A 24,391-nucleotide genomic window follows, 5' to 3' on the forward strand; every position below is an offset into this window, starting at 1 on the left:
CAGAATACAGGCTTTGTAATGTGGCCATGGCAAAGATAGAGGATTGCATTCCAGTATGATTTGTGTGCAAAGTGAGATGTTGGTGAAAAGGCTAATACGGGTAGGTTAGAATGTTCTGCACCTGCTCCCACTTGAAATCTAAAGAGATGAAGCTGAAGTCATAATCCTTGCATTGGGAAGGATGCTGGAGGAACACGCTTGAGAGACATGGATTTTTCCATCTTAGGTATGTAGAGGTGAGTAGACAATAAAATTATCCACAGTTTTTCTTATTTAAAGTACACAATTATTTTCACTTAATAAGTTGCTGTTACCTGGAGATAAGTGTCAATATAAAATAATGGCATTATTTTAAAAATCAAAATTAAAATGTCTAAATCATCAAAATCATTCCTGAACTTTTCAAAGCTTCTTTCCCTGGAATGATCTTGCCATTGCTCAAAGCATTTCAAAACTTCTGTTACTGACTTTAAAGTATTAAACATTCCTACTTTTCCTATTAATTTTCTTTTTCTTTCCTTCTTTCTGCCTCGCTGTGCAGCTTGATCAAAAACCCAAGGTTGAACCTAGGCTTGTGCTAAAAACAAAAGTCTTGAAGCAGCGAGGTTGTGAAGGATGCTGCCACCCTTCTTTTGTGGTCAGATTGAGAGGGAGTGTTGGGGAGACTTTGGTGGTAAACATCAGAGAGTAGATTGACTGATGGAATTTAATATGTGTGCTGCCTGCCTACTGGCAATATGTTGACCGCAAATGTGTAGTTGGCTGAACAGCAGAAATACAAATCAACAAAAGTTGAATTGTCTTATGTACAGAGGGCTGCCTCTATCTAGAACATTCTTTTATATGAATACTTCATCCCTCAGTGATCCTGATGAAGTGTTACAGTAATAAAAGCTGACTGATTTGTAAATTTATTATTTACACTTATCTGCACAACTATAGATAATACAGTTTGTCTCTGAATAAAGCAATTTGATTACTTTCCAAGCATAGCAGTGTTTTAGTTATTGTGTGGAAATAAATCAGAGAATTAGTAGTAGTTATTACTGGGATGATAAAAATAACTTTTGACAATCAAATTCTTGGCACGGTTATATAATTGGTACTTTTAATATATATTTGAAATCTTGTGATGATAGGGAATCCAATCCAATAGGCTAGAGAAATACCATAGTCTTCCTCAGGGTCCTATTTGAACATGAAGAAAGAAAAAGGTACTGCGTAGTTGTTGGCTTGTTTCCTTTTAATTTCCACAGAAGCTTTGTTATTGGGAAGATATAGATTGTTTTTTAACTCATTTGACTCTTACAAAGAAATATTTATTGCATTGTTCTGTTTATGCTCTGAACTCCAACTAGAATTATTATAACACGATTTTATAGATTCTAATAGACTTATAAACGGCTTTGAGATGAAAACCTAGAGGGATATTTTCTCCTTATATTGTTTTTGACTATGAGATAGATAACAGAAATAAAATGCATAGGTATTAAATTTAAATAATGTACCTTGGCCAAACTTTCAAGTGCTTTTAAAAATAAATCCTTGGTGACAAACATCTTTTTTCTCAAATACAAAGATGAGAAACTATAACAGTCCATTATAATATGATGTATCTCAACTTGGAAGATGTGATCTGTATGCAATGAAAAAAGTCTGAATTACATTCACTCAGAGAAGAAATGCTTTCTAGTTTAATAGATTAAATATGTCATATTTTAATGAAGTACCATCATGATTCTGACTACTATTACATTACAAGGATAAGACTATGTTCTTTTCCTCTTCAATACTTCTGAAATGCATTTGGCTTAATTGCCTTGAAGACCGAATTAATGTCATCTAGATTCTCAGGGAGAAAATGTTGACGTTTAGGTCTTCTAAAGAGTGTTCAAATTGTGCAAAACCTGTTCTTCACACATAATCACACTGATCTTATTTAAAATGGTTTCCCTTAACTAAAACAAGTTTAAAATTGTAACGTTTTCACAGTGTGTGCCTGCAATTCAGCAAATTTAATATGCAAGAAATACTGCATGATCAGAAAATTAATTCCTGGTGAGTAAAGGCAAGTGGGAGTTTAAAAAATGTATGTGAATTTCTGTATTAGAATTACACTACACAAAATTATTTCAATTCATCAATTGACAGTTTCTTACATTTATTTATAATGCTTTAAAGCATGTAGATATAGACGTCAATATATAGGGAGATACAGATGATGCTGTAAAAGTTTATGTTCAAATATAATTTCTCAGAAAGGGAGGAAGAGCTACATGTAGCACTAATGAGTAAAGGTAATTGGGGAAAGACTACAATGCCCTTCTGATGATGACTCAACATTAATAGTGCCTCTGCAAATGTTTTCTTTCTGACAAGAGACATCGCTTCTGATCATTACTGCTAAGGCAAAGCCAAAGTCTTGGAATGCAGTTTGAAAACTGACAGTGTACATCACTTGGAAAAACTTTAGGATGTGAATAAATTTGAAAATAGCTATTAACATTAATAATTTTACCTTTATTTTATTACTGGTTCAGCAAATAATTAAACTATCCTTTATTTTTATTTTTTCCCTCTTACCTGCAAAGAGCAGAACTATCCTTAACCAGTACAGAAGAGATTTGAAGAGAGGTAACATAATAAACCAGGTGAGTAGCCTAAGCTTTTTCTCTGGAGAAACTATATAAATATTAACACTGAGTTTAACTTCACAAGACTCTGCCAGTCCAACTTGCTGGATAAATGTCAGTTGGTTGTTAAAGCTTCTAATCTGAAATAATAACATGAGATTTTGACTGTTGGCAAAAACAAAAAGAACTAGATCTCATTGTGAATTGCAATTAGAAAATGTTTTCAATAGTTACTTCAGGAGCCATCATCATGTCTATAATTGCTCCGGAATTTGGCTTAGAATGTCAGATATGTATCTATGTGAGCATGTAATGTCTACTAAGGAGGATGATATTTTCTGGATTATTATTATTCATAGAAATATATAAAGGCAGCATGATGTAATGAGAGCATTATAATCTCTTTTCCAATCCATATTTAATGTTAAGGATTTGTGTGATTTAAGATAAATTGTCTCAAAACATACTTTCAAATCTTTAAATGAGGATATAAGAAGATCTCCAGAATTCTTTTCGCCTATACCTAAGAAAATATAAAGACAGTATTATAATGTCTCTATACTTTTCCGTCACAAAACATGTGGAATGTACTGTGAAAGAAGTAAAGCATTTAAAAGGATAGTTAAATATTTTCCTTGGTGTAGGATATAAAATACAAGTGACATTCTAAGACTAACACCATATTAATTTTACTTTTTTGGAAATTTTTTCCCTAATCCTTCTGAATCCAGCTAAATATATTTTCCTCACAAGTACCGATCATGCTAAATTAATTCTAGAAAAAGAGCCCCAAAAGAAATTTCAGTAGGAGAAAACTTCTATTAGCCTGAAAAATACTACACAATAATTTGATTTTCAGCTAAGCAAACTAATTGGACGCACTGAGACAAAGAACTTTGCAAGTGGTTGTTTTTTTAAAGGGTTTATGGATCAAACTAATTTGAAGGCATACAACTCCACAAACAAAACATAAAATGTGTCAATGTAACAGAGTCTCAAAATCACTTATATTTCATTTAAAATTCTGAGAGGTAAGAGATAACCTTTCCACTTGAATTAAAGACATCCTAGAATGCCACAAATCTACATTTGAATAACCTTAAAACTTCTCACAACTTAATCTGTACAGTAATATATTCCATACTTTTCTTTGCCATGCTTTTCTGGTAGGCATCATATACCAAAGCAAGATTTTTGAAAAGCTTGATAGTTTATAAATGACTTTTTTGTTTGTTTGTTTGTTTGTTTTGCGGTACGCGGGCCTCTCACTGTTGTGGCCTCTCCCGTTGCGGAGCACAGGCTCCGGACGCGCAGGCTCAGCGGCCATGGCTCACGGGCCCACCCGCTCCGCGGCATGTGGGATCCTCCCGGACCGGGGCACGAACCCGTGTCCCCTGCATCGGCAGGCGGACTCTCAACCACTGCGCCACCAGGGAAGCCCTATAAATGACTTTTGAAGAAAAATATACTTTGTCTAAAAAAAGTTGAAAACAACAAGAAACTTGAAAACAAAGTAAATTTAAAAAATGGAGTAGGATGGTACAGTTGCATTTCCTTGAACAATCAAGATTTATGAAATGAAAGTCCTTAGTCAATGGACCTAGAAATATCTCAGAGAAATAAGGACCTAGAGATCCAATATAAAAATATGGTTTTATTTATCTTCATTTCCCATTGGTAATTTAAATAGTTTAGAAATTTATTGATTCAAAATCTTCATTTTTGGATTGGCTTCCAGCCAGGATAGAGTAACAGAAACCAGATTTATCTTCCCAACTGAAACAACCAAATAACCGGACAAAGTATATGAAAGAATGGTATTCAGGACACTAGCCATCAGGTAATGAAGAACAGTGAACCCCTGAGTGATAGAAATCAAACAAGGTTTACCTTATGACTGCCCTATACAGAATTTATAGACTATGGTGAAAGCAGAACAAAGGTAGAGCCTGGTAGAAAATCTGGGTTGAGGAGATAGAGCTGAGAGTCCAAGGAATCCAAGGCAGCTAGAGTATGCAGGGTAGAATACAGGCCAAGAAAGAATTTCAGAGAAAGAGACATCTGCAGAGGGTACCCCTCAAGTATTCAGCAAAGTCCTGATCAGGCCTTGAATGTGAGGAAACTGCCTAAGACCTGGGAAAGACCCACGGGGATGCATTTAATGTAACAGTGCCCAGCTAACACAGAACTTGGGAAACCTCCTAATTCATGAGGCATTGGGTAGAGTACTCAGAAGACTTTTGCCTCAGTATTGAGAAATAATCAGCCTGATATCAAACACTGTTCTAGTCTCATGTAACAAATCTTAAAAGCAGGAACAAAAATTATCAAGCTGTTTCCAAGTAACTAAACTACACCACAAATAAGCTCAAGAATAAAGAATCATAAAAATACCCAGCAACTATGAAGGTAAAATTTACAATGTCTGACACCCAGTCAGACTACCAGACATGTAAAGGAGCAGGAAAATAATGACTTGTAAAGATGAGAAAACATCCGTTAATCAAAACCAACCAAGAACTGGCACAGATGATATTGTTAGCAGACAATGACATTAGACAGTTATTATAATTGGATTTAATAGGTTCAAAACATTAACTTAAGACATGAAATGTATTTTTCAAAAAGACTCAAATTGAACTTACAGAGATGGAAAGTATAATGGCTGAGATGAAAAATACACTGAGTAGGACTGAAAGCACATTAGACATTGCAAAGGAAATGATTAGTGAATGTGAAGACAGTAGGTTATTCTATAAATTGTGAATAGTGAAATAATTTTAGATAAGATGGTGGTTTTCCCAATTTCCTTACTACCTTATGCAAATTTCTTAAGAGTGGGCACTCTCTGTAATGACCAGTCTACTGGACTTGACCTCCTTTCCAATTTGAGAATCACAGTCTTTAAATTCTGCGAGCACCAAACTTTCCTGGATCTCCTTCCTTATAACTCTAAAAAACACTACTTAGGATCAAGCTCCTCTTCCACAGTTCATGTTAATGATTGGTTAGTGTTCTGTGTGGTTCCACTGTCTTTAATCACTGTTCACATATGTACACTTTTCCTTGGAAATATCAACCACTCCCAGAGTTTTAGGCAGCACATACAGCCTAATGACCTACAAAAATGTTGTCCCCAAAGCTTCAGAAAAACATATGCAATAACCTTCTGCACACTTTTTTTTTTTTTTTTTTTTCGGTACGCGGGCCTCTCACCACTGTGGCCTCTCCCGCTGTGGAGCACAGGTCCCGGACGCGCAGGCCCAGCGGCCATGGCTTGCACGCGGGATCCTCCCAGACCGGGCACAAACCTGCGTCCCCTGCACCGGCAGGCGGACCCCCAACCACTGTGCCACCAGGGAAGCCCTACCTTCTGCACATCTTTAAGAGGATATTCCACAGGCATTTTATATTAACGTGTCCAAAACAGAAGTAACCATAATCATCCCTGAAGCTTGTCTCTTTTCCTCGTTTTGTTATTTAAGGTAATGGATAAAGTAACAGACATTACTCAAGACACCCCAGTTAGAAGCTTCTTGGTCATTCATGGCTACTTCCCAAATTCCCAACATAAAAATGTTCTGCTAGTTTTTATACCTAAGTATATCTTGAAACCATCCTCTTTTCTTCATACCACTTCCCTAGTTTGTCCTTTCAATATCCTTTATGTGGATTTTACGACAGTGTTCTAACTGGTTTGCTGGCCTGACTTTATCTCCTTGAATCATCTTCCATACAACAACCTAAGTGATGCACCATGTCATCCCCTGAGTAAAATCTTTCCATAACTCCCCAGTGTCTATGCTCTTGAGGTTCCTTAACCTCATCTCACATCAGTCTTTGATTTATTTTTGTGTACCAAATTCCAGATAAATGTCTGTTTCTCTGACAAATCCTGTGATGTATGACTTCCATGTCTTGGTTTACTCTGAACTCTGCTGCAATATTAATATTAGACCTTTTTCTACTTTGCAATCCCTCTCTTCAGGTTTCACCCCATGTAACAGGCTTCTCTTGACTCTCCTCCATACTCTTCTCGTTGATTAGGTGTGCTCATAGAAACTTGTGCATATTTCTATTACTGCAATTATTACAGTATGTGATGTATGTGTTTAGATGTGTATTTCCACCAATCTGAGGTAAACAATCACTATGAAATCTTCATGGCTAGCAATGTGCCTGGCACACAGTAGTAGCTCAATAAGTCTGTGACAATAAATGATTGTCTTGAAGGTACTCAATAAATATTTACTAAATTGATGTCTATGGTAATAAAGGATTATCCTGAAGGAAACATTAATATAACTAGTCCCTTAAATACTTACTTTATATGTATTTGATTTAATAGTTTTGTGTTGGTAAGGCAGTGACATAGGAAGCAAAAACGTCTAGAAGAACATTTTTTTAGAAAGAAAGGTTCTTTGATGCCTATAGAGGTATGTACATTTTAATATTAAGGTTACTTTTATCAGTAATGCTTTGGAGTTCTGTCGTCCCAGTTTAATTTGGTTTAATGATATGTTGCTTTACATTCAACTTTTTAATTCTCTCTTCTTATTCTTTTTTATTCTCTATTCAACTTATTTTATTCATTTTTTACTCAACTATTTTATTCTTCATAGAAACAAAATAATTACTAGGATCTATGAATTGAGTTGCTTTTATGTGTTTGTAGATAATCAGCTAGGATTTACTCCATTATTCTTTACCAGAGTGAAAAACTGAGTGCATTTTTATCATCCTGGTTAGTTTTAGAAGTGTAATTTCTAAATCAGTCATTAGAATTTTATAGATTAAGTTACAAGAAGACAGCATTCCACCAATTGAAAATTGGCATAATTGAAGGTCTCTGAATTTCTATACCCTTACTAAATGCCATGAAATGCAATTAAGAAATCCCCAGTAGAAAAACATACTCAGCCTGAGTATATAAAATACATATATGAAGTTACTAAAATCACTAAAACTACATTATTTTCTCCACTGAAATAGTTTATGAAAAATTTTTTCTAGCCATGATGACCATTGCTATAATCATTAAAATTTTTATTATATATTTGCAGCTAATTCTCTTAACCCTATCTAAGCCTGTCTTCTTTTCTATATAAAAACAAATAAGAGTAACTTGTTTAAAGTTCTCTAACTTTGATAATCAAAGTAATAAATTACTAAAATGGCATTACCTCAAAGAGATTTTGCTAACGTATACAAAATTCCATCAAGTAAAATTCAAACAGATTATTTGAGAATTGATCATCCAGCTTCCTTTATTATAAGAATGTATGTTGTTTGTCTTCAAGGAAAAAAATACACACATGTGATTTTATAGAAACAAATTACGTTTTCTCCAGGCAAATCACTTGAATTCGGATAGACAATTATTCAAACATATTACTTGATAGATGTTAATTAATAAAAGGACATTTTCTCTTTATAAAACAACTTTTAGAACTAAAGGGAAACTTAATCATGTTATTTTTGTGATGCTCATGTCAGAATTTTTGCATACTCATTCTAATTTTGCTCAAGATCTGCCTTTAACATTATGCTCAAGTGCAAAAATATATCCGCAGACATGATTGTTCTTTTCTTACCTGAAATGAAGTAATTGGATATATATTAACATGTGCCTCATTCCACCGTTGTCCTTTGTTCCCACTTGAAGACCACAGTGGATTCTCTATCGTTGTCTGCCCTTTCAAACGTAGATAAACATTTAAAACACCTAAAAATAACAATGAAATTTTATTTTGTATATTTGCTTTGGCTTCATGTTTGTTTCTTCTTGACTGAACACTTGTAAATTATTAAAAATGAAATTTCACAGAACACTCCAGTGTCTCCTCTTCTCTTCCCCTCTCATTTCCAACCTTGTTCTTAGGATGCTTGGCATATGTGGCAGGTCTCCAGAAATGATCACATCTTAATCCCTAGAACTTGTGAATGTTATCTTATATGGCAAAAGAGACTTAACAGATGTGATTAAATTAAGAATTTTGAGATGGGAAGATTATTCGAAATAACCTGAGTGGGTCCTAAATATTATGGTTATCTCTGGTATATTCCAAGGAGTGGGATTGCTGGGTCATATGGTAGTTCTATTTTTAGATTCTTAAGGAACCTCCATACTGATTTCCATAGTGGCTATATCAAGTTACATTCCCACCAACAGTGCATGAGGGTTCCCTCGGAAGACTGAGGCAAAAGTCTTCTGAGTACTCAACCCTCAGAATGGGAGAAAGTATTTGCAAACGAAGCAACTGACAAAGGATTAATCTCCAAAATTTACAAGCAGCTCATGCAGCTCAATATCAAAAAAACAAACAGCCCAATCCAAAAATGGGCAGAAGATCTCCCATTCTGAGGGTTGTCTTTTCATCTCATTTATGGTTTCCTTTGCTGTGCAAAAGCTTTTAAGTTTCATTAGGTCCCATTTGTTTATTTTTGTTTTTATTTCCATTTCTCCAGGAGGTGAGTCAAAAAGGATCTTGCTGTGATTTATGTCATAGAGCATTCTGCCTATGTTTTCCTCTAAGAGTTTTATAGTGTTTGGCCTTACATTTAGGTCTTTAATCCATTTTGAGTTTATTTTTGTGTATGGTATTAGGGACTGTTCTAATTTCATTCTTTTACATGTAGCTGTCCAGTTTTCCCAGCACCACTTATTGAAGAGGCTGTCTTTTTGTATATTCTTGCCTCCTTTATTAAAAATAAGGTGACCATATGTGTGTGGGTTTATCTCTGGGCTTTCTATCCTGTACCATTGATCTATATTTCTGTTTTTGTGCCAATGTCATACTATCTTGATTACTGTAGCTTTGTAGTATAGTATAAAGTCAGGGAGCCTGATTCCTCAAGCTTTATTTTTCTTTCTCAAGACTGCTTTGGCTATTTGGGGTCTTTTGTGTTTCCATACAAATTGTAAAATTTTTTGTTCTAGTTCTGTGAAAAATGCCAGTGGTAGTTTGATAGGGATTGCATTGAATCTATAGATTGCTTTGGGTAGTAGAGTCATTTTCACAATATTGATTCTTCCAATCCAAGAACATGGTATATTTCTCCATTTGTTTGTGTCGTCTTTGATTTCTTTCATCAGTATCTTATAGTTTTCTGTGTACAGGTCTTTTACCTCCTCTAGGTAGGTTTATTCCTAGATATTTTATTCGTTTTGTTGCAATGGTAAATGGGACTGTTTCCTTAATTTCTCTTTCTGATCTTTCATTGTTAGTATAGGAATGAAAGAGATTTTTGTGCATTAATTTCATATCCTGCAACCTTACCAAATTCACTGATTAGTTTTAGTAGTTTTCTGGTAGCATCTTTGGGATTCTCTATGTATAGTATCATGTCATCTGCAAACAGTGACAGTTTTACTTCTTCTTTTCCATATTTGGATTCCTTTTATTTCTTTTTCTTCTCTAATTGCCATGCCTAAAACTTCCAAAACTATACTGAATAATAGTGGCGAGAGGTGACACCCTCGTCTTCTTCCTGATCTTAGAGGAAATGCTTTCCATTTTTCACCATTGAGAATGTTTGCTGTGCATTTGTCATTTATGTTTTTGTTTATGCGAATATTGCATATAAATACTGAAAAGCAGAAAAGACAATATCAAAATCATCATTAAATTGATCAGAGGTAGCCTCCTTAGTATTTTGCTGTATGTTGCTTCAGTTTTTTTTTAAATGTATATCTACATATGTAATATTGTATGGTGTAAAGTAGTTTATTCTTCAGATTTTTAGAGCAATTTTGTCTAATTCTTTATACATAAGACCATGTGTATTCATATTATACACAAATGTATAAATATGAATATCCAATTTTTAAACAACAAAAAAATCTGCATTCTTCACATAATAGCTGTCACTTTCTAGCTGGATGACCTTGTCTTGATCTCTTAATCTCTCTGCCTCAATTTCCTCATCAGGTAAGTGATGATGATAATAGTAACTAGCATAAGTTTTTTGGGGAAAATTAAAATGAGTTAAAGTATGTAAACCATAAATTATGTCTCAAACATTATCTTCACTATATTTTATTATCTATCAAGATTCAAATAATATTTCTCTATTTCTCTCTCAGTGCAATAGATTACATTAGTACATTTCATGATGTTGAACTACGACTATATTACAGGAATAATTTTACTTGGTATAGGACTACTATTTTCTTATTATGGTTGATTTAATTTGCTAGTATTATATTTAGAAATAATGCATATATATTGTATTTAGAAATAATGCATGTATATATAACTTTATCCAGCTTTGTTTTCTTATCTTTCCACTTTGCAAGATCACTTTTTGCTTCAGAATCTATTATCATCTATCTCTTTCCCCTTCAGTGTAAGACATAAAATCAGTACCTCCTTGGTACTGATTTATTTTCCATAGTGTAGATTCTGTTCTGTTTCTAATGTCATCTTTATCCAGCTGTATTGTTTATGATGTTACATTCTTCTCTGATCTCATCAAGCTCCCCTTTATTTTAGTCTTTTATCCAGTTCCTTCTTTTCTTGGCCCACTGTTTTAACATTCTTATCTTTTTTTGTCTCATAAAGTTCATATTCCAATTTTATTGAAAATCTAAAGCATATACTGTATAAATTTGCCTTCCTCTGAACTGTCAGTAATTCTTCTTCAACAATATGTGCTTTTTTACTGTGTGCATGTTAGCCTCTTTTTATACTGTGGAATCTTTAATTGAGCCTGATTTTCTCTCTCTCTCTCTCTTTTATTTTCTTTCTCTTTATTCATCTTAAATAGTACTTAGTAATCTTGTGGCATTTTTCCCAAAACTACTAATGGGGCTTCTTTTATATTCACAGGATGGGTGTGGATTTTGTTAGCTCCTCCTCTAAGATCTAAATCTGGAGGCCAGGTGAATGTGAGGTTTCACTACTAGATAAAGATTTAACAATCTGAGAATAGTGGAAAAGTATTTGTACCTTGAGCCTTTTAAGAGTTGAACTTTCTGGGGTTTTGCCTCTGTGCTCAGTGAGCCATTGTGGCAGGGAGTAGCTTTCTGAATCCATCTTTCTATTTTCTATTTTGGACACTCAGAGGGGCTCAGTTTTTCTTGCTTGCTGGTGTTGGTCTCTTGTACTTCAGAAAGGCAATTTTGTGCCAGAAGGAAAAGTCATCACAGCACATATTTCTGTGTGATGTCATTACATTATATTTTAAAACATTAATCCACAATAGGGAGGGGTCCCAAGGAAATCAAGCTCAAATAAAAATAAATTGTGAAGGCAGGGGGGAAGATGGCGGAAGAGTAAGATGCGCAGATCACCTTCCTCCCCACAGATACATCAGAAATACATCTACACGAGGAACAACTCCTATAGAACACCCACTGAACGCTGGCAGAAGACCTCAGACCTCCCAAAAGGCAAGAAACTCCCCAAGTACCTGGGTAGGGCAAAAGAAAAAAGAAAACACAGACACAAAAGAATAGGGATGGGACCTGCACCAGTGGGAGAGAGCTGTGAAGGAGGAAAGGTTTCCACACACTAGAAGCCCCTTCACGGGCAGAGAGTGCGGGTGGCGGAGGGGGAAGCTTCGGAGCTGCGGAGGAGAGCACAGCAACAGGGGTGCAGAGGGCAAAGCGGAGAGATTCCTGTACAGAGGATCGGTGCCGACCAGCACTCACCAGCCCGAGAGGCTTGTCTGCTCACCCGCTGGGGTAAGGGGGTGCTGGGAGCTGAGGCTCAGGCTTCTGTCGGATCGCAGGGAGAGGACTGGCAGCGTGAACACAGCCTGCAGGGGGTTAGTACACCACGGCTAGCCGGGAGGGAGTCCAGGACAAGGTCTGGACCTGCCGAAGAGGCAAGAGACTTTTTCTTCCCTCTTTGTTTCCTGGTGTGCGAGGAGAGGGGATTAAGAGCGCTGCTTAAAGGAGCTCCAGAGACGGGCGCGAGGTGCTGCTAAAAGCGCAGACCCCAGAGCAGGGCATGAGACGCTAAGGCTGCTGCTGCCGCCACCAAGAATCCTGTGTGCGAGCACAGGTCACTATCCACATTGCCGCTCCCGGGAGCCCGTGCAGCCCGCCACTGCCAGGGTCCCGGGATACAGGGACAACTTCCCAGGGAGAATGCAAGGCGCGCTTCAGGCTGGTGCAACGCCCTGCTGGCTTCTGCCGCCGCAGGCTCGCCCCGCACTCCATGCCCCTCCCTCCCCCCGGCCTGAGTGAGCCAGAGTCCCTGAAGCAGCTGCTCCTTTAACCCCGTCCTGTCTAAGCGAAGAACAGACGCCCTCCGGCCACCTACACGCAGAGGCGGGGCCAAATCCAAAGCTGAACCCCAGGAGCTGTGCGAACAAAGAAGAGAAAGGGAAATCTCTCCCAGCAGCCTCAGGATGAGCGGATTAAATCTCCACAATCAACTTGATGTACCCTGCATAGGTGGAATACCTGAATAGACAACGAATCATCCCAAATTGAGGAGGTGGACTTTGAGAGCAAGATATATTATTTTTTCCCCTTTTCCTCTTTTTGTAAGTGTGTATGTGTATGCTTCTGTGTAAGAATTTCTCTGTATAGCTTTGCTTTCACCATTTGTCCTCAGGTTCCGTCTGTCCATTTTTTTTTCTTGATAATTACTTTTTATTTTAATAACTTTATTTTATTTTATCTTACTTTATTTTATTTTATCTTCTTCCTTCCTTCCTCCCTTCCTTCCTTCCTTCCTCTTTTTTTTTTTCCTTTTATTCTGAGCCCTGTGTATGAAAGGCTCTTGGTGCTGCAGCCAGGAGTCAGTGCTGTGCCTCTGACGTGGGAGAGCCAACTTCAGGACACTGGTCCACAAGAGACCTCCCAGCTCCACATAATAACAAATGGCGAAAATCTCCTAGAGATCTCCATCTGAACACCAACACCCAGCTTCACTCAACGACCTGCAAGCTACAGTGCTGGACACCCTATGGCAAACAACTAGCAAGACAGGAACAAAACCACACCCATTAGCAGAGAGGCTGCCTAAAATCATTATAAGGCCACAGACACCCCAAAACACATCACCAGACGTTGACCTGCCCACCAGAAAGACAAGATCCAACCTCATCCACCAGAACACAGGCATTAGTCCCCTCCACCAGGAAGCCTACACAAGCCGCTGAACCAACTTTAGCCACTGGGAACAGACACCAAAAACAACGGGAACTATGAACCTGCAGCCTGCAAAAAGGAGACCCCAAACACAGTAAGATAAGCAAAATGAGAAGACAGAAAAACACACAGCAGATGAAGGAGCAGAATAAAAACCCACCAGACCTAACAAATGAAGAGGAAATAGGCAGTCTACCTGAAAAAGAATTCAGAAAATGATAGTAAAAATGATCCAAAATCGTAGAAATAGAATAGAGAAAATGCAAGAAACATTTAACAAGGACCTAGAAGAACTAAAGAGGAAACAAGCAATGATGAACAACACAATAAATGAACTTAAAAATATTCTAGAAGGGATCAATAGCAGAATAACTGAGGCAGAAGAACAGATAAGTGACCTGGAAGATAAAATAGTGGAAATAACTACTGCAGAGCAGAATAAAGAAAAAAGAATGAAAAGAACTGAGGACAGTCTCAGAGACCTCTGGGACAACATTAAACATACCAACATTTGAATTATAGGGGTCCCAGAAGAAGAAGAGAAACAGAAAGGCACTGAGAAAATACTTGAAGAGATTATAGTTGAAAATTTCCCTAATATGGGAAAGGAAACACTTAATCAAGTCCAGGAAGCACAGAGAGTCCCATACAGGATAAATCCAAGGAGAAACATGCCAAGACACATATTAATCAAACTATCAAAAATTAAATACAAAGAAAACATATTAAAAGCAGCAAGGGGAAAACAACAAATAACACACAAGGGAATCCCCATAAGGTTAACAGCTGATCTTTCAGCAGAAACTCTGCAAGCCAGAAGGGAGTGGCAGCACATATTTAAAGTGATGAAGGAGAAAAACCTACAACCAAGATTAGTCTACCCAGTGAGGATCTCATTAAGATTTGATGAAGAAATTAAAACCTTTACAGACATGCAAAAGCTGAGGGAGTTCAGCACCACCAAATAAGCTTTACAACAAATGCTAAAGGAACTTCTCTAGGCAAGAAACACAAGAGAAGGAAAAGCAATCTACAGATTCAATGCAATCTACAGATTCAATGCAATCCCTATCAAACTACCACTGGCATTTTTCACAGAACTAGAACAAAATATTTCACAATTTGTATGGAAACACAAAAGACCCCAAATAGCCAATGAAATCTTGAGAAAAATGGAGCTGTAGGATCAGGCTCCCTGACTTCAGACTATACTATAAAGCTATAATAATCAAGATAGTATGGTACTGGCACAAAAACAGAAAGATAGATCAATAGAACAGGATAGACAGCCCAGAGGTAAACCCATGCACATATGGTCACTTTATCTTTGATAAAGGAGGCAGGAATGTACAGTAGAGAAAGGACAGCCTCTTCAATAAGTGGTGCTGGGAAAACTGGACAGGTACATGTAAAAGTATGAGATTAGATCACTCCCTAACACCATACACAAAAAAAAGCTCAAAATGGATTAAAGACCTAAATGTAAGGCCAGAAAGTATCAAACTCTTAGAGGAAAACATAGGCAGAGCACTCTATGACATAAATCACAGCAAGATCCTTTTTGACCCACCTCCTAGAGAAATGGAAATAAAAACAAAACTAAACAAATGGGACCTAATGAAACTTCAAAGCTTTTGCACAGCAAAGGAAACCATAAACAAGACTAAAAGACAACCCTCTGAATGGGAGAAAATATTTTCTAAAGAAGCAACTGACAAAGGATTAATCTCCAAAATTTATAAGCAGCTCATGCAGCTCAATAACAAAAAAACAAACAACCCAATCCAAAACTGGACAGAAGACCTAAATAGACATTTTTCCAAATAAGATATACAGACTGCCAACAAACACATGAAAGAATGCTCAACATCATTAATCATTAGAGAAATGCAAATCAAAACTACAATGAGATATCATCTCACACCAGTCAGAATGGCCATCATCAAAAAATCTAGAAACAATAAATGCTGGAGAGGGTATGGAGAAAAGGGAACACTTTTGCACTGCTGGTGGGAATGTGAATTGGTATAGCCATTATGGAGAACAGTATGGAGGTTCCTTAAAAAACTAAAAATAGAACTACCATATGACCCAGCAATCCCACTACTGGGCATATACCCTGAGCAAACCATAATTCACAAAGAGTGATGTACCAAAATATTCATTGGAGCTCTATTTACAATAGCCGGAGATGGAAGCAACCTAAGTGTCCATCATCGGATGAATGGATAAAGAAGATGTGGCACATATATACAATGGAGTATTACTCAACCATAAAAAGAAACGAAATTGAGTTATTTGTAGCGAGGTGGATGGACCTAGAGTCTGTCATACAGAGTGAAGTAAGTCAGAAAGAGAAAGACAAATATCATATGCTAACACATATATATGGAATCTAAGAAAAAAAAAAAGTCATGAACCTAGGGGTAAGACAGGAATAAAGACAGAGATCTACTAGAGAATGGACTTGAGGATATGGGGAGGGGGAAGGGTAAGTGATAAAGTGAGAGAGTGGCATGGACATATATACACTACCAAACGTAAAATAGATAGCTAGTGGGAAGCAGCCGCATAGCACAGGGAGATCAGCTCGGTGCTTTGTGACCACGTAGAGGGGTGGGACAGGGAGGGTGGGAGGGAGGGAGACGCAAGAGGGAAGAGATATGGGAACATATGTATATGTATAACTGATTCACTTTGTTATAAAGCAGAAACTAACACACCATTGTAAGCAATTATACTCCAATAAAGATGTAAAAAATATAAATAAATAAATAGTTAAATAATTAAATTGCATTAAACATTAAATAAAGTGATAGTACTTTTCTGAACCTGTTGTCATTGGATGAACAAAGCATTATGTAGCATATACCTTTCAGAAATTATTTGAAGAAATAGCCTGTGTGCGAATTAACTAGGAAAGGACTGCTTGCCTATTCCATGGCCTACCTCTACTATAGCTTCTAGCTGTATCAGTGGTAACTGATTGAGTTGAGCTGTAATAATTTCTACTGATTTCTATTTAAACTGTATTGTTTTTTCAGAAAGGAAAGTAACAGTTATCTTTTAATTTTTATTTTACTTTATTTTTTGTATTTCTTAAATGTATCCCCTTAGCTTCTTAACCTAGTAGAAGTCCTTCAATAGCTTGCATGTAAAAAAATGAAGCCTGCTCCCTCTAAGCTACCAATGCAGTTCAAGTTGTTCCATACATTAAAAAATTATCAATGGATACTTAAGTAAATGTGAGGTGCTAATGTAAACAGATGGCAGTGAATGAATTACCATTTTATATGGAAGTCTTATTTCTCTTGGGTAGCATAGCCTGTTATTTTGATTAAAGTAAGAGGAATCAATCCTGTCATCAAATCAGTACATGGAAATTTCTTTTAAATGTTAATAAAATGATTATACACTTTTTAGACTTATTCATTTTAATTAGGCTAACAAAGCAGTGTCTACTATATGTCTTTCAGAATTTACTTAAAGTAATAAATGCATACTTTTGAAATAAAACATATTAATATATATGACTTACCATTACTATATCAATAATGATAGATTACTATATCTATATTGAATGTATTTTATCTCAGATAATATGCTTTGCTGTGATCATGTTTACTTTTTCTTAAATAACATTTTCTTTTTACATATATAATTTCAAAGTTGAATTATTACTGTTTATATTTATCGAATGTGTACTATGTGAAAAATATTTTTCTTAGGTCTAAAGAGGCCAGGTCTAAATTATCCCAGATTTTGAATTGGTTTTTGAATAGATTATATAGCTAGATTTTACTTAAAAAGGCAAGTATTACTTTTTTTTATAACAAAAAGACACTAGAAATATAACTGAAATAAGTTCTTTCAAATATATTATAATTTAAGTGTCTTATTCTTATGTACATAATATTAATTATATTCCATTTTCCAAATCAATGAATACAAATTATTGATTCACTGGTCTATTTTAGAGCTGATGACAAAAATGCTATTAACAGACAAATGATTTTGGAACTTTTTTTAAGCGTGTTTACAGCCTTTAAGGTATAAAAGAGAATTCAGTACCAAAATTTACTTAAACTTATGTCCAGGTCATCTTGGTCAACAAAATTAGAACTTGCAAAACAGAGTAAAGCTATTCAAGAGAAGTTAGATTCAGCAAAGCTGACTCAGTGCATTATTATAGTATTACAGTAAGAAAATTCCAAAGTGAATATGATGGATTGTGTTAATACCCTTTAAAAGTAACTTTAAATCCTCAGAGGCAGTGTATTTATGCTTTGGTAAGCACCAGATATCAATAGGTATGAATTTAATCATCCCCAAGGATTTTCAAATGTTATGTAGTGCCATGACACAAGTTTGAAGGTGGTAAGCAAAACTTAACTATCTTTTTCTTCTGGGTTTCCTAATTCTTATCTTTTGGTCACCAGTCTTTAAGAGTTAGGTGCCAGAGTTAGAGATAACTTTGTTCATCTCATGCTTAGGGATTACAGTCAGAAAGGCTAAATGAACTAAATGTTGTATTATCTCATGAGCAGTGATCTAAGGTTTGGGGTTATTCATGGTGTTATTCAATAACACACTTCTTATTTTAATATTATTTCATATAAATTGCAGTATAAAATATAAGTTGCTTAAATATTATTTTTAATTACTGTCACCAAGTTCTCTTCTTTCTTTAAGTCCTTAGCATAAACTTACTTTTAATTATTTTACTATAAATATGTGTTTTATATGTTTTAGATAAATAATTTAAATATATGTCCTAAAATGTGTATACTTCTTTTTTTAATAGATACTTGAAATTACCAAGTTCATATAAATTAATCTGTAATTTGCTTTACTCCAAAGCCTGGGGAATCACTTGAATATAAGTCACATTTTTATTCTAATCATTAATACAGGCTCATTAATTTGAGTTTCAAGATGTGCCAAAATCACCTAGCTCCAGGGAAGAACTGTCTATTGATAGGTAATTGGTAACATCATTTGTATTATACACACAGACAAAATGGGAAATTATAAAATCATTATTTTCTGCTTGAATAGAAACAGCTGCAGCATTCATTGTTATTATTTTTTAAAATATATAATTGCAATGATATCTTAAATAAAAAGTGTCAGTTCACTTTCTCCAGTCATTACCATGCCTTCTTGTATCCAGTTGAATCTCTACATTAGTGTCCAATAAATTTACTAAAACATAGCTTTCATCAGGCTTTCTGATATATGCAGAGACCTTATATAGATCTTGTCATTATTTGTTTCTAAAGCCAAGCAGGACCCTGTGGGGCCCTCCCAGGTACAAATCCTTTCCAAGCCCTCCATTTCTTGCTTATAGGAACAAGGCTTCAGTTTCCTAGACCTTTCAGGACTACCAAAGGGCAAATTCAAACAGTTGCTAACCAGAAAAGTGAAGGAATGCAGAAACAAAGGAGGAACAGTCAAGAAACAATAGTGCAGTGATGGGGCAGGGTCCTGGTTCCTCCTGAAGAAGTATACATAACAACATCTTCGAATTCTTCTGCACGAACTAAGGCCCCCACCTAGGTGGAGGATGGTAACATATGGCTGAGCACAAGATTCCTGGAGCACTGCCCTGTTACCTCAGCACCAACCAATCAGAAGAAAGTCTCATACCCTGCATTGCTCACCCCAAGGTTTGCTTATAAAAACGCTTCCCCAAAAACCATCAGGGAGTTTGGGCTTTGTAGCTTGACCTGTGTGTTCTCCTTGCTTGGCTTTTGCAATAAACCTTTCCCTGATACAAACTCTGACACTTGGGTTTGTTTGGCCTCACTGTGCATAGGACACACTAACTTGCATTCATCAACACTTAGCTCTTTTAGAGGATGGTTTACATTTCTTTTCTTCCTTAGAAACTTTATTTTAACTCTGCTGTTCTAGGTGTTCTCTCCTTGTTCACCCATGGCATGGGCCTATCATGCATTTTTGGTGTATATTACTTTTTGGCTTTTATTCAGTAATTTATTACCCTAAATAAATTATAAACTATTTGATGGATAAGGACCTTTTATCTTAATTCTCTTTTATCCTTTATAGTTCCCTAAACACCACTAGGCACATAGCATGTGCAATTCATCCTATTGAACAGAAATGAGTGAATCTAAGACCTAAGGGTAAAAGTACTCATCATAATAAACCTACACTTCCAATGAAGTTAGTTTAAAAAGGTTGGTATACTGGATGAGAAACAAAAGCATTTAACTTATTTGCTTACCATTAATTTGATTGATGAAATAATACTGTTTATTAATTACACTGAAAATGAGATGTATATTTGAAACACAAGACTTTCTCAGTCACATTATTAATTTTGTTTAAACATCCTAGCTTCCACTATACCTTGTCTGAGGCAATGTAGGGGATCAGAATTTGCCACCCTAAAATATGTCTCTTTGGCATATTAATTGTTTTAAGCTTGTTATTTTTCTGAGAAACAGCAGAAGTGGGAAAGACTCTGAAAACCAAGTAGGAGTTGCCCCTTTGTAAGAAACATGTACATTTATAAGGGAAATCTCCATTTGTAAGTGTGTCTCCCTCTTATACCTGGACACATGTATACATGAGGACAACCAGGTCTCTAGAAACTCTTATCAATAGAGAAGGCAATGACTTAAATCTGCATCACAATCACCCAGTTACTGCACTTTTCCTGGTAACCTCCCATAGCTGACTCTCCCTACCCTCAGCATCCTCTTTTATCTTTAGCTGAGGAGGGTAGTCAAGGTGAGAACTTTGGCCATTTTGACGAGTTACTCAGTTTTTCTGGGTCTCTCCCATGTATACACATTACTAAACTTTGTTTGATTTTTCTCCTGTTAATTTATCTCATGTCAATTTAATTCTTAGACCAGCCAGAACCCAGAAAAGTAGAGGAAAACTTCTTCCTCAACAGGACCATCACCAATGAATAATTAAATAGGAAGAAAATAAATTTAGGGACAGTTGGTGGTTCATAACCAGAGACTTAAAAGGTAAATGTACTACATATTACATATGGTCTTATTAGAGAGTCTGTGACAAGGATCTGTAATAATATTTTGATTATACGTGGTAATAAATCATGGTTAAAGTCTATCTACTACCCCCTTAAAAAATTCATCTTAATTTAACAAAGCAGTTTACTGAATGAATGTCTTCTTTCTATTGCATTGTTTTCACACTGATGACATTGGCATTATCAGTATTAACTACAAACAAGACTTCACTGAAAGCATTATATAATTCTTAACAGAAAGAGTGGCTTAATATCAATTATTAACTAACAGCCCACTGTGGGTAGCTATTCTCTAATATTTAAATGTAGAATACTAAATAACTTTATCTATTCTCTCAGCCACCAGGGAATTGTCTTTTACAAGGACCTTAATTCTGAGAAATTATCGAGATGTAAGTATCTCAAAATTACATATTTATTTTGCTGAGATTCTTCTACAGTCAATGTAATTAAGACTCTAAAATAATGGCACCTTAATATTTTTTTTTTCAGGCTCAAATCGACTCTCACACGGTATTCAACGCCAAGGGGAAAAATATGTGAGTAGATTTTCTGTTTTACAAATATATCTGAGATATAAGCAAAAATGTTGATTTAAAAAAATACTAATCAGAAGAAATATGATCTTTGAATAAAATAAGAATAAAAATCAGATTCCTAAAATCATGCAAAAGATTGTCACCTTTGCTTTCTCTACACCTTGTATAAAAACATTTAAGTCCCCTTTTAAAAATCTTTGAATGTCAGCACTGAGAAAGCTTTAATCCAGCTCTTGCTAAAGGATAACCTGAATATCTTATTAAGAGAAACTTAATTGAGGTTAATTTCAGATTCATTAAATTTTATTTCTACATTTTGTTAGATCATCATAAGGTAACATGGATCATAATATTTCAGCTGAAAACCCAAATTTTATTCTTTAATGTTATTATGGCCTTTCAGTATATACAATTTTTATTTGTACATGTTTCATGTTTTTTCTAAAAATACTACATGAAGATATTGCTAAGAGTATAGCAATATCTATATAGTATAGCAATATCTATATTGCTTATAGATACTGAGTACTTTTACAAAATACTAAGTACTTTCATAAAGATAAATTTCCCTTTAATTAATTAAGAAATATGTGACACTTTTGTTTTCCTCTACACTTTAGCTGCCAGATAACTTAAATTCAAATTCAAGATAAGTCAGTGATTAACTTCTATTTTTTTTCCAACCTATCCTATAAGGTCTTGGTGAAACTACCTTCTGGTTTCAATCTAAACTCATACTTTCATTTCCCTCATGTTGTCATTCTTCTAGCACACTCAGAAACTAAAGTATCTATTTTTGGATGATTTTTAAAAAATCTATTGAGCATTTGTTTTTTCAGAGGATCAAATATAAATAAATCATGCTATTGCTCTCAAGGAGCTTACAGTCTAACAGGGGTCAGGGTGACAAACATTATGATAAAGATGTGCACCAGGTGTTAGGAGAACAGAAGGAGCAGGGAGGATGGGGAGGAATTTGAGCAGATGTCTTTGAGTTGGATTTTGAAGGAAGAATATGAGTAACCTAGATGATTAAAGAGGTGAAAAAGTACTACTTCTACCATATGTTTTAAAAAATATTCATTTACTTAACAAATATTTATGGATGGTCAAATAAACATTTACATTTGCAGGGTACCATGTGATGAGAAGAATCATTGTTTCTACTCTTCCAAAGTATACAGTTCAAGTAGGACAAAAAACAGAGTCTGTAAAGAAGCCCCAGATACAACATAGATTGATTTGGAGAACTTCAGGTATAACTGGAATAAACCATGGAGCTGCCCCAAGGAGATGCCAGAAAAGCATGTATCCTTGAGGTCCTTACGTTACTAGTTTTAGAGAATGATCTTTATCCCCAGAAACTAGGGGCCAAAGAGACAGCAAGGAAGGCAGTTAGCAGACTAATTCAGTACAATACACAAGAAGGGATGGAGAGTCGAACTGAGTATTATATCCTAAAATACATTTCAAAACGCTGAGGATTGATGTCCTGATCGTCAACCTCTCCAGCTCTCTCTATATCCCTGATCAGTATCGATTTCCTTTTACCACTTTCCTAAAATGGTTTACTCTTTGAAAATGAAACCTTTGCATTTATTTTAAACAGAAAATAGAAACTGTTAAGAAGACAAATTTCACATCTGTTTGCTGTTCTTGCATCTAAGAATGAATCAAAAGCCACATTCTTAATTGTTTTCATCCCATCTCAGTAGAAGAGATATTAGTATCCTCTTCAAGGCTAATCCCCCACCAGACCTCTAAATTCTCATCTCTTCAAGAAACTTGCTTCCCTCTGATTTGTGTATCTCTAAACTTACCCTTTCTTTTAACTCTTTTTTCTCTTATTTAAGTCCTTTTACAATCCCACATCTCTCTACTTCATCACTTCTTCCTTACCCTCAAGATTCATGACAATAGATGTCATTTATGAACTCCTTTTCCTTGCTTCCCATTTGTTCCACAGTGAAATTAGCTTTCTAGAGGCACAACTGTATTTGAACCATTGTTATCAAGTTCAATGAATGTATTCATAAGTGTCTTTTGTATTTTTATATTTAATTTCCTGGTATGTTATGATGCTTATATTTCAAATTCTCATTTCTAGAAATAAATGAAGTACCTATTTTACTGATTTTTAATAAGCTCTTGTCATATCCAGTGACCTCATATGAGGTTCAATTTCTTTGTAAGAAAATTAGAAATTTAGCTGATTAATCAATCAAAATGCCTCCTAGTGGTCATAGGATTGCTGAAATAGTCTTATATTATTGTCAATAGCCAGATCATATACATTGTATTATATCATGTACATATAAATCAACAGTTAAAGGGTGACACACTAGAGCTTTCATTTATCTTTTATTAAGTCAATTTTGATGGAAACTTAACAAGAAATTGTACCACTGTGGCAGATAACCTCTAAGATGCTACCCAATGATTTCAACCTCCTAGGGTTAACATTCTTGTGTCATTTCCTCGCCCTGAATGTGAGTTGGAACGATCAATCAGTTATAATAAATAGAATAAGTTATGGGATATCACTCCAGTCATCAAGTTATTAAAAATTCTTGGGCATGTATTTGCTCTCTCTTCATAGATCGCTTGCTCCGGAGGAGGCCTGCTGCCATGAGACAGTCCTATAGAGACATCACATGGCAAAAAACTGAGAAAAGCCTCTGGCCAACAGCCAGCAAGAAATCAGTATCCTTAGTCCAACATCTGTGAGGGAGTGAGACCTGCCAAAAACCTAGTGAGTGGGCTTAGAAGGGTATTGTCCCCAAATGAGGTCTTCAAATTAGACAACAGTCCTACCTGATAGCTTTTCTGCAACCTCATGAGAGACCTAGAACTACAGACACTCAGATAAGCCATACCCATACTCGTGACCCACAGAAAATATGAGATCATAAATGATTTAAAGTACAAAATGTTTTTAGTTTTAAAGTACAAAATGTGGGAGAAATTTATCATGCAGCAATAGATAAGTAATATAACATATCTGACTTTATTTCAAAGAGGAACCTCTTTTCTAAATAATGAATAACTGATCACCCTTTTTTGTATTATTAAAAAAATTGTG

General features: G+C 35.5%; 1 protein-coding gene and 1 long non-coding RNA gene across 2 annotated transcripts in view; one reads left to right on the forward strand and one right to left on the reverse strand.

The window, feature by feature from the left end:
- The window catches only part of LOC125963682 (uncharacterized), a 159,294-nt gene that overhangs the window by 91,499 nt on the left and 43,404 nt on the right, over positions 1-24,391 (forward strand). The window lies entirely within an intron of this gene.
- Positions 1-24,391, reverse strand: part of MDGA2 (MAM domain containing glycosylphosphatidylinositol anchor 2) — an 830,741-nt gene that overhangs the window by 7,494 nt on the left and 798,856 nt on the right. Inside the window, exon 15 of the mRNA XM_004270015.4 lies at positions 8,228-8,358. Coding sequence (XP_004270063.2) covers positions 8,228-8,358 — 131 coding nt within the window. The remainder of the gene's footprint in view (positions 1-8,227; positions 8,359-24,391) is intronic.

This window comes from Orcinus orca, chromosome 2 (assembly GCF_937001465.1).
Source record: "Orcinus orca chromosome 2, mOrcOrc1.1, whole genome shotgun sequence".
NCBI lineage: Eukaryota > Metazoa > Chordata > Mammalia > Artiodactyla > Delphinidae > Orcinus > Orcinus orca.